Below are 14,372 nucleotides of genomic sequence, written 5' to 3' on the forward strand. Positions count from 1 at the left end.
TTGCCGTCGTGTTTTTATATTCGCTGTCGTGTTTTCATATTTGCCGTAGCGTTTTTCTTATTGCTGTTGTGATTTGCACTTCAGGGCCACCGTAGATATCGCTAATTTTGCAGTTAAAACAGTTCCAGTGTTGAATATCCACCAACTGGAACGGTTCTCAGCTTCTACCTCGGTTATTGACGGACCATTGGACCAATCACGGTTCCCCTTTTCCAATGTTCAGTGACGTAAGATGTGCGACATCGTTACGTATGTCATTAAAGCGGAAGTGCCGGTAGAGGCTGGCTGTAAACTGTTAGCAGTATTTTTTCTCTTCTTGAATGCTACTCGTTTTGGAACGGTACAGTTTGTACACATTTACGAAATGACCGCGAACGTGTTGTAGTTTATTCATATTTCAAACAGGTTCATTCTTGTTGCTTGAATTATATTTTTGTATCTGAATATCCTACAGTGTTAGCTAACTACCGAGCTAGGCTAACAGGTGATGTTGTTGAGTGTTCATGTAACAGAGTAATTATTACAGCTATCATGTATTAAGAAGATGGATCTGTTCTTGTTACTCGTATCTTTAGGCTTATTAACCAGAGATCGGTTTATTCTGTCGATTATTTAATGAATGGATGAATTTACCCATGCCAGGTGTCATCATGTCAAAGCAGCCGCTGGGGAAGACGTTGTTGAAGAATGTAATCCGCCACACAGATGCCCACAACAAGGTGCGTTTGAGTTCGTGTGTCTGTGTGACTGGTGGGAAACGTACATTGCTATTACGTACACCTAGCTAAAACTAATGCAGCTTAATAAAACAGCCTTGGAAAATAGTTTGCCTTCATTATGTTAAAGAGGCCTGTTGATTCAACTCAATGATAATTTCGGAGGCTGTTGTTTGTGGTGCTGTTTAATTGTATTGCGTTAAACTGATGATGACTGGCAACTGAGTCAGTGTGAACTGTAGACTTAATTGAGAAACACTTACTTTTCCCAAGTATAACCCTGCTCTATGATACCCTGAAAACAACTATTCACATTGTCTGAAGCACGCTAATCTATAATCTCTATTACCAGTTGTAGAGCTGCAAGGTAACTATTATTTTCATTGAGTAATCTGCTTATTTTTCTTTTTTCAATTAACCGATTGTTTGTTCTATAAAACATAAGAGAATTGTGAAAAGGGCCCGTCACGATCTCTTAAATCCTAAGGTGATGTCTCTTAGATTGCTTGTTGTTAAGGACACCTAAATGCAGCATATCCTTGCATTTGAGAGAGTCTGGAACTAGGTAATGTTTGGCGTTTATGTTATAAAAACACTTAAATGGTAACAATTATTGAAACAGATTTTTTTTTGTCAAGAAGAGAAAACTTTTATCCCAGAGATGGATTGTAGTTTGATTTTGGCTTTTTCTGATGCAGTCATCCAAATTCAGGCCCTGAGTACAAATATCAATGAGCTTAGATATGAATGTAGGTTACTGATATTTGGCAGGTTTGGCAGGTTCACAAACTGAATGCTTCACAAACTAACATGCAGGTTTTTTTTTTTTTTTTTTTTAAATGTATTTAACCTCTAAGTATTTTAATTCTGTATATCCAAATGCTTTTGTTGAATCCAAATAAAGCGTAATATGTGTGTGAGAGTGTGAGTGTATGCGTCTGGGCAGTCTTTAATGCACTTACTTTGTTGACCCCCCCCCCTGCAGATCCAGGAGGAGATGGAGATGTGGAAAATGCGAAACTGGGAGGTCCACACGTCCCACCCCAAACATTTGTCAGACACAAAGAGTGTGAGGTAGGAACACTGACTGTCCCAATTTAATTTGAGCCACCTCAACCCAAGTGACACCAACACATATTTGTTTCATAATGTAGCTCTCAGTTTAGAGAGTTGTGAGCGTATGTTGCCATTTGATGTCTTGATGATTGTTGTTTTCCAGGGGGCAAATGCACTGTGATCGAGTATCAGATCGGCCTAGAGACCTGAGTCGCAGCAGAGAGCGAGTCTCGGAACATGATGACAGAGAGGCTCGATACTGGAGTCGAAAACTGTATGAATTTGAGGCCAATGATCCTGACAGGTACAGTACATGTCTTAATCTTCATCTAAGTAGGTTTTAGTTTTTTGCATGTCTGGGGAACATCTCAGTGCTTAATTTCTGAAAAAGATTAAAGTGAATTGGTTTCCCTATTTGTATTCTACACAGTGCACATTTATCCACAATATAATGTAAACGTAGGAGCGTTAGACGAGATTGAAAAGTCTTCATTATATCATCTTATGTGTTCACATCACAGGTGGGGACATAGTGGCTTCAAGGAGCTTTATCCGGAGGAGTTTGAAAGCGACAGGTAAGCAAATATGCAGCACTGCATCAAATAAGCAAGAGATAAGAATTAAGATACAAATCCGATTTTAAAGGGGCACTCCAGATATCTGCCACTGTACTTCCATAAAGTTGAGGCTCATGCGAGAGATATATTTACAAAATAATTGTTATTGTCTCACATCAGGCAATGACCGTCGCTTAATGCAATTAAACCCACATTTCTTGGCTATGGTGTTTATATTATCAATACACAGTAATTTAGTCCTCACAAAATGAATTCCGTAATCACACACATCTTGTTGACATGAACACTCGCAGGTCGTTAACACGGAAATCTTTCGCACCTCTACCATCCATGCCATATGATGTGTGAACGTGGCATGAGATCCTCCCTGCTGGGTAAATGCAGTATTTAAAAAAAAAAAAAAAAGAAGCAGGCTGTCTGTTAAAACATTGATGTTTCCAAGCCAAAGCTAAAATAACCCTGACGACATCAAAAAGGGTTATTTTTTTTCAGACTTTAGAAAGCTCCTCCAGATCCCCAGAGGAGATTATACAACTGTCTCACTAGTCGAGTAGTACCCCATATGACGCGTAAACTGATCTTGATGTGTTAAATCGGTGGATTGCTCCTACTACACCTACCTAGCCTACGCTTATTTTGTTCAACTTGTCTTGTCTTTAGTGAAAAAAACAGTGCCACAAAGAAGATTAGGCGCCACAAAATGAAAAAGTCCAAGTCTGCCACAGAAGCAAGCTTATCAAAACGATCAAAAAAATCCTCTCGGAAGAAGAAAAAGAAGAAAAACGAGGAGGAAAAGCGTAAGAAGTGCTCGAGCAGCGACAGCAGCAGCGATGACAGCAGCGCTACTAAAGACAAGCAGCGGAGGAAAAGGACTAAAAGTCGACATAAAAACAAGAAGGCGGCAAAAACCAGAGGGAGAAACCAGGAAAGCAGTTCAGGCGACGGTAATGAAGTAGAAAGGGAGAGACGGACACAAAGGCGCAAAAAGCGAAAGCAGGACTCCCATAAAGACTCAGAGTCAGGGCCCAACTCAAAAAAGAGCAGAAAAAACTGGAAAGCAGCCGGTGAGGCGAGCTTGGATGATAGTTCTGGAGACTGAGATTCAAAGACATGGATAGACGCACAGCTCAGGTAACAACCAAGAAAACTACTGCAGATTGTTTGCCTTAACTTCACAGAGGACTTGTCTCTGCAGGGCTGTTATGTATTGTACTTGTTAGACATCAACAAACTTGTGCTGTCTGCCCTCTCTGTGGGCGCTCTGTGTAGCAATACCTCATCCACCTCTGCAGTGGCTCGAAGCACACTGTACAGCACTACAGGCAGCATGAAGAGAGAAGGTGAGACATCCACCACCTGCCTCGTTAATAATTCTGTCGGCTGCAGGCTCATTGATTGATTATTGTGAGTGACTCTCGCCTCAGACTGTCTGCCTCACAAGAAGACCTTCTGTCCTGAATTGACCTGTTTTGTATAGCACATTTTATTCGAGAAACAGGACAAATTATGCAACTTTCCTGACAAACAATGATAAAATGTGCATTTGCTTTTTTTTTTTGTACGCAGCGCATTGCCATTGGTGAAAAATAAACATCTATGTTGCTGTTTTCTTTTAATTTTTTGTTAGTTAAAAATGGTGGAAAATACTTTTTTTAGTCTATATTTTTCTGATTCAACAAATCCCATTGAAAGAGCAAAAGCAACAATGAATTTACACAAGTAACACTCGTCTGTGTAGCCAAAACGTCATTTAGCTTAGGGACTGTACAAAAACAATTTTTTTATTTCAGCCTACCATTGCAATTTAGTCAATAGTTAAATCAAAAAGACAATTTTCACTTGTGCCACACTTCATTAAAGGAACACGCCGACTTATTGGGACTTTAGCTTATTCACCGTATCCCCCAGAGTTAGATAAGTCCATACATACCCCTCTCATCTCATAACTCTGTCTGACGCACCCACCGCTAACCTAGTCTAGCACAGATCCTGGAGGTAACTGGCTCCAACTAGCCTACTGCTCCCAATAAGTGACAAAATAACGCCAACATTTTCCTATTTACATGTTGTGATTTGTATAGTCACAGCGTGTACAAATAACAAGGTCACATGAGACACAGCCATCTTCTAACCGTATACATACTGGGAACTATATTCTTAGAAGGCGAAGCACTGCTACTTGGGCGGAGTGATTTGATCGCAGCACACAAGAAGCCCCGTTGTGAGGATCAGAGAGTTCGCCTGGAGTTTGCTCAGTTGCTGCGAGCAAATCACTCCGCCCAAGTAGCAGTGCTTCGCCTTCTGAGAATATAGTTCCCAGTATGTATAAGGTGGGAGTGGAGAGCCACATGCAGAGGAGAGCAGTTCTACCTCTGTGTTAGTCTTTGGCGATTAGACTCCATCACAATGTTAAATTATGAAGGGGTATAGAGGCCGTGGATATATAGGAATGTCCCCCCGATGGAATCTAGACACTGGTGGAGGTGATGAAGGAATAAAGGAAGCCTGAAGATCCGGATGGATGTGATGTGAAGCAGGGCTTCTGATGAAGGAACACCTGGGTGCTGGGAATGATGGGAACCTGATGAGGTGAATGGGGTGGAGGAGGGTCGCAGTGATTTTTGCCTGAAATGACAACTGACAGCAGCAAAGAGTAGACAGATTTAAAGTTTGAATGCAATAACGCGATAGCTCAGAGATTGTGGCAAAATCTGGTTGGTTTAACTGAAAGAGTAAACGCCCACATTCAGCTGATGACAATGCAGCTGATTAGGTTGGGAGAGAGAGAAATGTGAAGCATAAGGTGCTTTCCGACAGTACTTGTACTTTTTAGAGGAAAAGTACACTTCTAAGCAGTTCTAAGAACTACTCTTCCCAAAAAGACAGTTAACCACAGGTTCCCGTTAATCTTATGATGGACATGTGTTGTGCTATTTAAAGAAACGATCCGTCAACGGCGAAATAAAAGCCTCTTATTTACGAGACCTCGGGCTTACAGCGAGGTGTCTGAGCAAGAATGGCCGAGCGACAAGCTAGAGGCCAGGGCAGGCGCCTGCTGGCTGTCGCCTCACTTCATGGAGGTTCTCAACTCCGAAAACTTTGAAGCAAATTGTAAATTCGGCATCAATTTTCGCAAGACTGCCTATATTCGAAATCTAAACAGTTAATTTCTCGCCTAAAACGTTGTCAGAAGTGAATTTAATGATGAATAAGATGGTGAAAATTGTTAAATGTCCCGTTGTTGGTTGTTGCTCTGTCTGCAAGTTCCGAGTTGGCAGTGGGCGTGACCAATCAAGTACACCTAGGAAAAGGGAAAAGACCCTGCTCTGAAGTAGGAGCTAAAAAAGTACGCTACTGAGGCCAGAGGAACTTAAAAATCCCCAATTTTTCCTGTCGGAACACGACGAAAAAAGTGTTCTAGGAACGTGTAGTTCTAAGAACTGCAAAAATCCCTCCGGTCGGAAAGCCCCTATAGTAGTCTTCCTGAATGAACTTACGCTAAGCTTCATTCAAATATTATGGTTTAAATGTGGGTTACTTATTAAATGTGTTATACCAATTTAAGGAAAGGTCAGGGTGCGTTTGGTTTTTTACAAAGTGAAACAATTTTCATACAGCTCTTAGAAAATAATAATACCGCTAACTGTATCCTTTAACAGATATGGTAAAATGTGTCACAGACCTGTTATTGGTTCCTAAACATACTGTAATATAAATTTAAGAAACAGTTTCTACCCGTGTTCAGAGACAAATACAGCATTGTAATGAGGTGGAAGTTTAGATGAGTGAGTTAATAATTCATGTATTGATTTTTTGGAAATAACATACGGCATGAGGAAAACTACATTTCCGATTTGTAGTCTTGTGATTTATTTATTTTTTAATCTGTCAGGCTGTTTGTAAAGAAATACACAGAGGGCAGCGTCCTCTCCTTATAGGCCGTCATTGATCAAAGAGTCCCGTCCCAGAACATGCAGTCTTTTTAATGATGCAGGAGATATACCTTAATAAGCTGCTATTCATGATCAAAGTGAATAAATGTAAGGATTTGACCAAGTGCTCTTCGACTGCTGCTCTAGTCAAAGAGCACTCAGTGGTTCACAACTATACTGAAGAGCAGTAAGGCTCTATTGCTTAGGTAATGTACTTTTCAGAAACAGCCCTGAACATAAAAAGTGAACACAACACTCATTAACAACACTAATCAAGCCATATAAACAATGTTCTGTGCCACTGGTTAGTTTCCTCCTACCACACTTTCTAGACTACATTTGTATTTAACATTTTAAATAACTAAAATAAAGTAACCTAGTAACAAGTAGTACGCCTGTGCCTACTGGGTATTTTTAGATAATCTGATGCTGAAGGAATTCGTGTTGGTAAACCATTTTGAAAGTGTGTGCGTAGTGGAGAAGCCTGAAGCACTTTTCTGAGTCTGTGTCAATAGGCTAAGTGTTCTCTCTAAGCAGCAGAGTGTGGGCTGTGTTGAGTTTTGCTGCAACTGCCCAGATCTTGGAAATGGAATAAAGCAAACCAAACTCGGCTGGTCAAATCAGTGTTGACGGAGGTTTTTAAAACACATTGTTAAGGTTAATAAGCATTTGGCAAGAGGGCAGAATCCCAAATTGAGTGTGTTTTATGGTCGCACGTATCTAGTTAAGACAACTTCTTTATAAAATAATTATCTAGAAAAAACAGCAACCAATATATAGCATGTATGTTCTTGCTGCATTAAAAAGAATGACAAGTAGTTGTGCACTTGATACTATAAAAGCCATTCCTCAATACAAAGTGCAACTCTTTGCTAATGTCTGTTACTGCAAGTCTCCACAAATGGTTAAGATGGCAGAAGTAATGGTGTTGTTTCCACAATTAACAAAACTCGTATCTATGGTCAGTCCTCCACATTGGTCCAGACTAAAATATCTCAACATTTACATGATGGATTGGCACAACATTTTGTACAGACATTGGTGGTTCCCAGAGGATGTACCCCAATGACGGCTGTCATTATTTGTCCACACATTCATGTCGCCCTCAGGATCAATTGTAATAACTTTGGTGATCCTCTAACTTTAGTGCCAATTAGCAAATGTTAGCATGCTAACAAGCTAACTAACATGGTGAACATCCCCTTAGCTGTGTCCTCAGAAGCTAAACTTGTGTTTCTGTGCTGGAGACTACAGAGAAAGCTCTGTGCTCAGCTCTCAGTACTACTGTAGCTTCTATCTGAATCTCTGTGGTTTGGAGTTCAGTTTCACTCCTGTGTTCCTGACCTTTTTGTACTTTCAGATCTCAGCCTTATTCTTCTGTTTACTGACCGCTGTCAGACGTACAGGAGCGGTGTTAAGTTAGGCTGCTTCACATTAAAAGCTTTCCGCTGGCAAACCAGCGGGATTCTTTTATTGGGATTCTGCACTATTCGGTCAGATCAGATCAGTTTAAGCAAGAATTTGCAGGGAGGAATAGTACAGTACCAGCTACAGTGAGCTGAAAATGGCTCACTGTGGCTTGTGACACACAGCAAGGTAAACAGTTGCCTTGCTGTGCAGTTCATGGCATGGTCCCCTACTATGGAAAAACCCTAATTGTGAGCATGTTAGCAGGTTCATGATTTATAGATCAAAGCAGTTAGGCTGCAGCGTCACTAATAGACTCAAATGCAAATTAAAGTACCCGTATAATTTGTCCGAATTCGCATTTTGCTACATAATAAATAATGAAATATGTATGCAACTCATACTGTAACTCTCAAAAAGCGATTCCTCATTGTGGATTGCAACTTTTGTCCATTAGCCTACTGCGAGTCTCCTCAAATGGTTGAGATGGCAGCAGATTTAGGAAAATGGCTGTTTTCATCCTAATTTAAAGTTTCAGATACAGAATTTCTCTCCACAGAAAATGTATAAAGTATGTTGATTTACTCCATTTTCAGGCTAATGGAAAACCAGCAACAAAGGGATCCAATTGGAACCACAGGTGTTCATTTTTGCAGCTATCATATTTAAGTAAATTAAGTAAAATCACAGAAACAATTGATACACATTTTGCATCAGCGAGATTTAGCACAGTTGGAATATGGTTTGTTGAAAAAAAGTCGTGATATTGTAGAGCATGCATGGTTAAGACTTTAGCCGTTATACCTACCAAACCAGAGATCTTCAACAGGGGGTCCAGTTTATTTGTTTTTTTTAGAACAGAAAAATACTTCGCACATCTATAACGTGAGACAGGGGCGTCGGAGGGGGATGAGTAAAGCTGCAGAGAAACTCCCACAAACTGTCTAACTTGCAAAAAAATATTAGACCATTATCAGACGAAATGAATGAAGGGAGTTTCTTTGCAACTTTTGAAAGTTTTTTTCAAAAATTAAAATGTCTTAACATGTTATTAGCAAATATAAATCAGCTTATTTGTGAAAACAACACCCTGATGATAGGCTTACTGGCCTATAGGTAAGGTAGCCATCCACATACAGTTCATCCTAAGGATTCACTGTGCCACGTGTATTTTAAATTTTTTACATTAAAACGTGATTTATAAAATCATACCAACAGTTATTTTGATAGCTTAGTATTCTATGCACTAAAAAGGTATGTATAAAGGCTTTAGGCCACCCCACACGTTATTGTAGGCCCAGTTTAATATGCAACTTGATTTTATATAATATGTAGTAAGGGGTCCCTGCTCCATCTCTCTCTCAAATTAGGGGTTCTTGGCTTAAAACATGTTGTACTAAACCATGTTCAGATTGGACTTTTCAAACACACATTACTATGCATTAAACATAAAATGGGATCTTCAGTGAAAAAAAAAACTCTCACTGGGCACTTTTTTGTTGCAGTCACTCAGAACTGCTGATGAGACACAACACGCTTTGCTGTACTCCCAGTGTTCGCTAGTTTGACTGCCCTGGCTAATTTTGAAGACTGGCTGAAGTCTCAGCCTCCTCCTGCCTAAGCAGATTTTGTGTTGAATAATGGTTGCACATATGAGCAGAGAGAAACGCTTCTCTTGCTGTAAGAAATGGTCAGCAGCACATTTCCACCCTGGAAGCTATCAGTAGTTAAAGAGGAGATGGACAGGGGTGGGAAAATTTAGCTAAACAAATTGACAGCTGAGCAATAACTGTAAAGTTAAGTATTCTTCTAGCTGTAAAAACAAGCTAAAATGTAATTTTTTGGCTGAAAGCTGGCTAAGAATGATGAGGGGGAAAAAAGAAGGGATGACCCCGTTCTTAGACTCAATCCTCTCTTTCACTGAGGATGCAAATAGGAAATTCAAGAGGATTGAAACCCTCCAGTGTGACTTATCTCTCTGCTCCATGTTTTATCTCTTTTCTGTCTATGCAGCTAAGTTTCATCTCAGCCTGTGCTAAGTAGCTGTAATCAGAGAGAGAGGGTGGGAGCAAACATATATCCCTCATCCACCCTGATCTTATCTTTTCCCACTGTCATGCCTTTTTTCTGGAGCACATTATTTAACCCACTGTATTAAATGCAGTATACAAACAACCAATGATGGTTTATAACACATTACAATGTGGTTGTAAACAGATATAACTACACTTTTAAGTGTTTATGAATCGATTTGTCGACAACGATGGCTCCTTTTATAAAGCATGCCGTATTTACAGTTACAATATAACACAGCTGTAATCATACAAACATGTCTTCATGCCTTCTATTCGATTTCATTTATCAAAGGCGTATTTATCTATTTGTTAACATGTCTTCTTTACTCTCTGTGACAAACGCAGTGAAGGCTGTGAGATGCGGCTTAAAAGCTCAAAATGTCTTCATGAGTTTTGAACTTGATTATAAACTGCATTAAATATGCCAGCGAGTGATTTTCTTTCATCTGTATAAACCGTACACTTTTTCTAACGCTCTTTATGGATTTGTCCATGTGTGTAATCACATATCATTAAATATGATTACAGCTGTGTTATATTCATCATTATCTGTTACAGATGCTTCACAGAAGGAGTTATGAGCTATTTATTGACTGTTTACATACAGTACTGATTATAAGTGTTAAATAGGTCAGCTTTATCTAGAATTAGAGTTTGAGGGAAACTGAATCTTAAAAGGAGGATGCTACACATGGCTTCTGCTCATAATGGTTTTTATAGCATCTTCCCTGCAATCTGCAATTATTGGCAACTTTACAGCGCCTGGTCTCCCCCTAGTGGGATGCAACAGATCTTACACCTTTGTTTACAACAACTGGCTGCATTTGAATTCAGCATCTTGTTCAGTTATCACGTCCAAGGTCCACACACCACTGTGCTTCCATGGCCGTTGTGCAGCTTTCACAGAAGCCTTATAAATAGTCCACGGGAATCAAATATTTATCATCTCAATTCGTGTAGACACACACTGCTGCTCCTGAAGCACAAGAATAAAACGCCACTGATACACTTAACCCACACAAAATTTAATACCCTTCGTGAGGGGATAAATGGTCCAAACTTTGACATACTAAATAGGGAGCGGTGTGATGACACAGGTTTTTAATGTAAAAACTTGCAGCCAACACCCAAATGCTTTGTAAAAAGTCATGTGAGATATGACTTACTTACTTACATAGTTAGTACACATACACCAATGTTTTAATATACTTATATATGTCTTTTTTGTATGTTGTCTTTTTATCTAGACCAGCCAGATACAGTACCGATTAATATACAGTCACATCTGGAACAATACGTATTTAACATCATACAGTCCGACCGTCAAAGAGGAATCCACGGTCGATTCCCAGGTCCATCATCTCTATGCTAACATTAGAAATCGGCATGTGTAAAATCCTGTTCTTTTTTTTAATTATTATTATTGTTTAGTCTGGTGGTGATACTTGTCCTTGTATCTCGTGTCTTCTGTGCAAAAGTTTTTTTTTTTGTTTTTTTTTTAAAGAACCCAAAACATGATTGACATAACAGGATACCTGGTTGCTCACTTTACAGTTATGATGATGAAGCTTTTTTTCTCTTGTTTTTCTGTTTTTTAACAATTAAACAGTCAAATCCAAACGTCACACCCCCTTGGCATGTCACAGAAAAAAGGAGCAAATTAAAAATCCGAAGAAATGCTTCCCAATATCAGGGTGGGAGGCAATGATAAAGAGGACGGTTTATGACTACAGTCAGCAGCATCCTCCATTCGTACATTTTTTAGAATAAGGCACTGCTGCATAAAGACAGGACATGGCCAACAAACCTCTCTGGGAGTATGATGGGGAGGCAGGATGAAGGGAGACTTTGTTCTTCTCCAGCAACTGACAGAAACTTTGCATGTGTATGTAAATGTGCTTCTGTTCCTGTTTATAATTTGCTGTGTGCAGGAAAAGTGTCTGTTATATGGCATGTAGACATATTTGTGTTTTTACATGTGTGCTTATGTCTGTGTGTGGCTGAGCCGGGGTTATTTTTGCCGGCTACACTGCTTTCCTCAGACTGTGCTCTCAAGCATCCACTCAGTGCTGCTGAATGTAACTCTCCTGTTGGCGAGCGGCGATGACTCCATGTTGAGCTGGTTGGTGGACTTGTGCCACCTCGTCCTCGCTCTGCGTGGGTAACTATGACTCTGAAAAATGGAGTAATCCCCCCCATCAAAAGAGAATCTGTGCCTAGTTCGTGCCAGCTCATTTGGGAGCAATCCCATGTTGGCCAGGGCAGCTTTCTTGTCCTTAAGCCTGGGAGCCTCCTTGGTGCCAGCGTTGGGGCCTATGAGACACAGGGACATGGTGGAGCCCGTCAGGCTACTGTCCGTCTGCGTGTCCTCAGATGGGGGGCCGGAGCACTGTGCATCCAGGCTGGTTCTTCTCTTCATCTTTTCTACACTCAGGGGTGGCAGCTCCACCTCCAGGGTGGCAGTGATGGCTGCTGGATCCTCCTTCTTCTCATTGTCCACCCTCAGAACCAGCGCCATGCACTCTTTGGGCGTGTGAGCTTCCCGCTGACCCTCGTCAGACGGTTGCTTGGAGGCGGAGCGCTGCAGCCGCTGCTGGCTGCCATTGGTCTGCGAGTGCATGCTGGAGCTGACCTTGGTCTTGCCGTCCTCTGGGCTGCTGTAGGCCTTGTAACGGATCATCAGAATGATAATGAACACCAGCACTGAAGCAACAATTATACCACCAATAATGATGATCATAGTGCCTCCCAGGAACTGGCTGTGCATGAAGCGGCACTGGCTGACCTCACTGGCTGTGTGGAACTGCACACAGCCGACCACACGTGTGGCCGTTAGCGATGTGATGCCGTCGTCGTAAACCGCCAGCACACAAAGGTCATACTCCCGCCCCGCGGCCAGATCATTGATTAAGAAGTTCTTGCTGGTAGATGGGATCATTCTGCAGAGGAAAGAAACATAGTGCGGTGGTGAAGATGTAGACGATTAATCATCGGAATTACAACGCCCACATTTACTGATTTGCATAAGGCATATTAAATCACATAAAGGTGTCAGTTCCACACAACAGAAAGACAACAGGGCTGTCACAGCTCCAGCATTAAATATCACTCATTCTGGTAGACAAACATAAAACGCACAACACCTTGTTAAAGTTGACTGATGTGAGAGAATATGTTATATCATAAAATAGCATTTAGAAGTTGCTCTATTTCCATTTTCTGTAGAAAATGAGAGCAAGGGTAAACTGCAAGGTGATAAACAAGGCAGACTAGGCTCGCTGTCTCAAGAATATGCCACAACAGCTGCAGGTTGCAGGACAAGTGAAGCATGATGTGAAGGCAGTTAAGGCACCCAAGGTCACATTTTTCGACAACTGCAAGATTACACAAGTCTAAATAGGATGGAGGAAGGAGAGATTGTCTTCAGGTCAACATTGGCGTTAATATAATTAGAAGTGTGTTCCTTTTCCCTAAAGGGAGACTTTGATGGTTATCATTTGTAGGTAATAATGTACCTCCTAAAGACAAAACAACACTCAGCTCCATGCCTAAACTGGATGGGAAAATTATACAGGAGAGCGACTCATTATATCTGATAAAACCTAAAAAAAAATTAACTATTAACTCGCTCCATGAATACATAAATCCTGAAGTGCTTCTCGGTATACCAGATTCAGTTCATGTGCGTCACATACTACATTAGAAACACATCAAACTCATTCTCATATTTAAAACAGTGTTTTAAGAAAGTTTGCAAATGTTAATACAGTTACTGGTTTTTTTAAATAGTTAGTACTAACTATTTAAAAAACAGTAACTCAGGTTTATTGATTTTGCCATTTTTCTTTATGTGCACTTTATATATTACACATTGCAACTTCACTTATACAGTACTGTATATTGCAACTTACTATAGGGAACTTGCCAACAGTATACTGACCTTGTGCTTGTACAGTATTCCTCTATGTGTGTTGCAGTGGTGAAAAGTGGCTCAAGTACAATTTTGACATATTTTGTATGATACTTTATACTCCTCCACCACCACATTTCAGAGGGAACTATTGCACTTTTTACTCCACTACATTATATTCATTTGGCAGCTATAATCACTAGCTACTTTTTAAGTTTTTATATACAAAACACATTATAGTCAGCCTATAAAATATGATCGCTCCACCTCAGCTATAAGTTTGACACTATGTTAAGTTACATTTTGTTGCTAATACTCTCTGGTGGAAAGTAATTAAGTACATTGACTCAAGTGCTTTACTTTCTTGATTATTTCCATTTTACTTTTACACTTATGCACTTTATACTTCTACTTAACTACATTTCACAGGGAAATATTCTCTTTTTTAATGTGACAGCTGTGGTAATTAGTTCTTTTTCAGATTCATATTTATCATTTAAAATATAATAATTTTATAAAATACAAAGCATTGTTTAAATTGAAACCAGTGGTTTCCAATCTTTTTCATGCTTTTTGACCCCTTATATAAATCAGAGTCTGGTTGGGTCTTGTTGCAATATGTCAGATGTCTATGAGCTGTTAGCAGTTCCACCAACAAGTGATAGTTTCAGTTAAATAACTACAGTATTTCAGGCCCC

At 40.1% G+C, this 14,372-nt stretch overlaps 2 protein-coding genes across 3 annotated transcripts in view; one reads left to right on the plus strand and one right to left on the minus strand.

The window, feature by feature from the left end:
• Positions 1-232: 232 nt before the first annotated feature.
• nkapd1 (NKAP domain containing 1) lies at positions 233-3,734 on the plus strand. The gene is given in 7 exon segments (XM_031296368.2): positions 233-308; positions 311-340; positions 643-719; positions 1,702-1,790; positions 1,936-2,076; positions 2,294-2,347; positions 3,011-3,734. Coding segments are annotated over 7 exon segments (906 nt in total). The 3' UTR covers positions 3,450-3,734.
• Positions 3,735-10,773: 7,039 nt separating this feature from the next.
• Positions 10,774-14,372, minus strand: part of lrfn1 (leucine rich repeat and fibronectin type III domain containing 1) — a 147,847-nt gene continuing 144,248 nt past the window's right edge. For both annotated transcript variants that reach the window (XM_036001400.1, XM_031296367.2), the window contains one exon: positions 10,774-12,703. In XM_036001400.1, coding sequence (XP_035857293.1) covers positions 11,803-12,703 — 901 coding nt within the window. In that variant the 3' untranslated portion in view covers positions 10,774-11,802. The remainder of the gene's footprint in view (positions 12,704-14,372) is intronic.

Source organism: Sander lucioperca, chromosome 5 (assembly GCF_008315115.2).
Source record: "Sander lucioperca isolate FBNREF2018 chromosome 5, SLUC_FBN_1.2, whole genome shotgun sequence".
Classification (NCBI taxonomy): Eukaryota; Metazoa; Chordata; class Actinopteri; order Perciformes; family Percidae; genus Sander; species Sander lucioperca.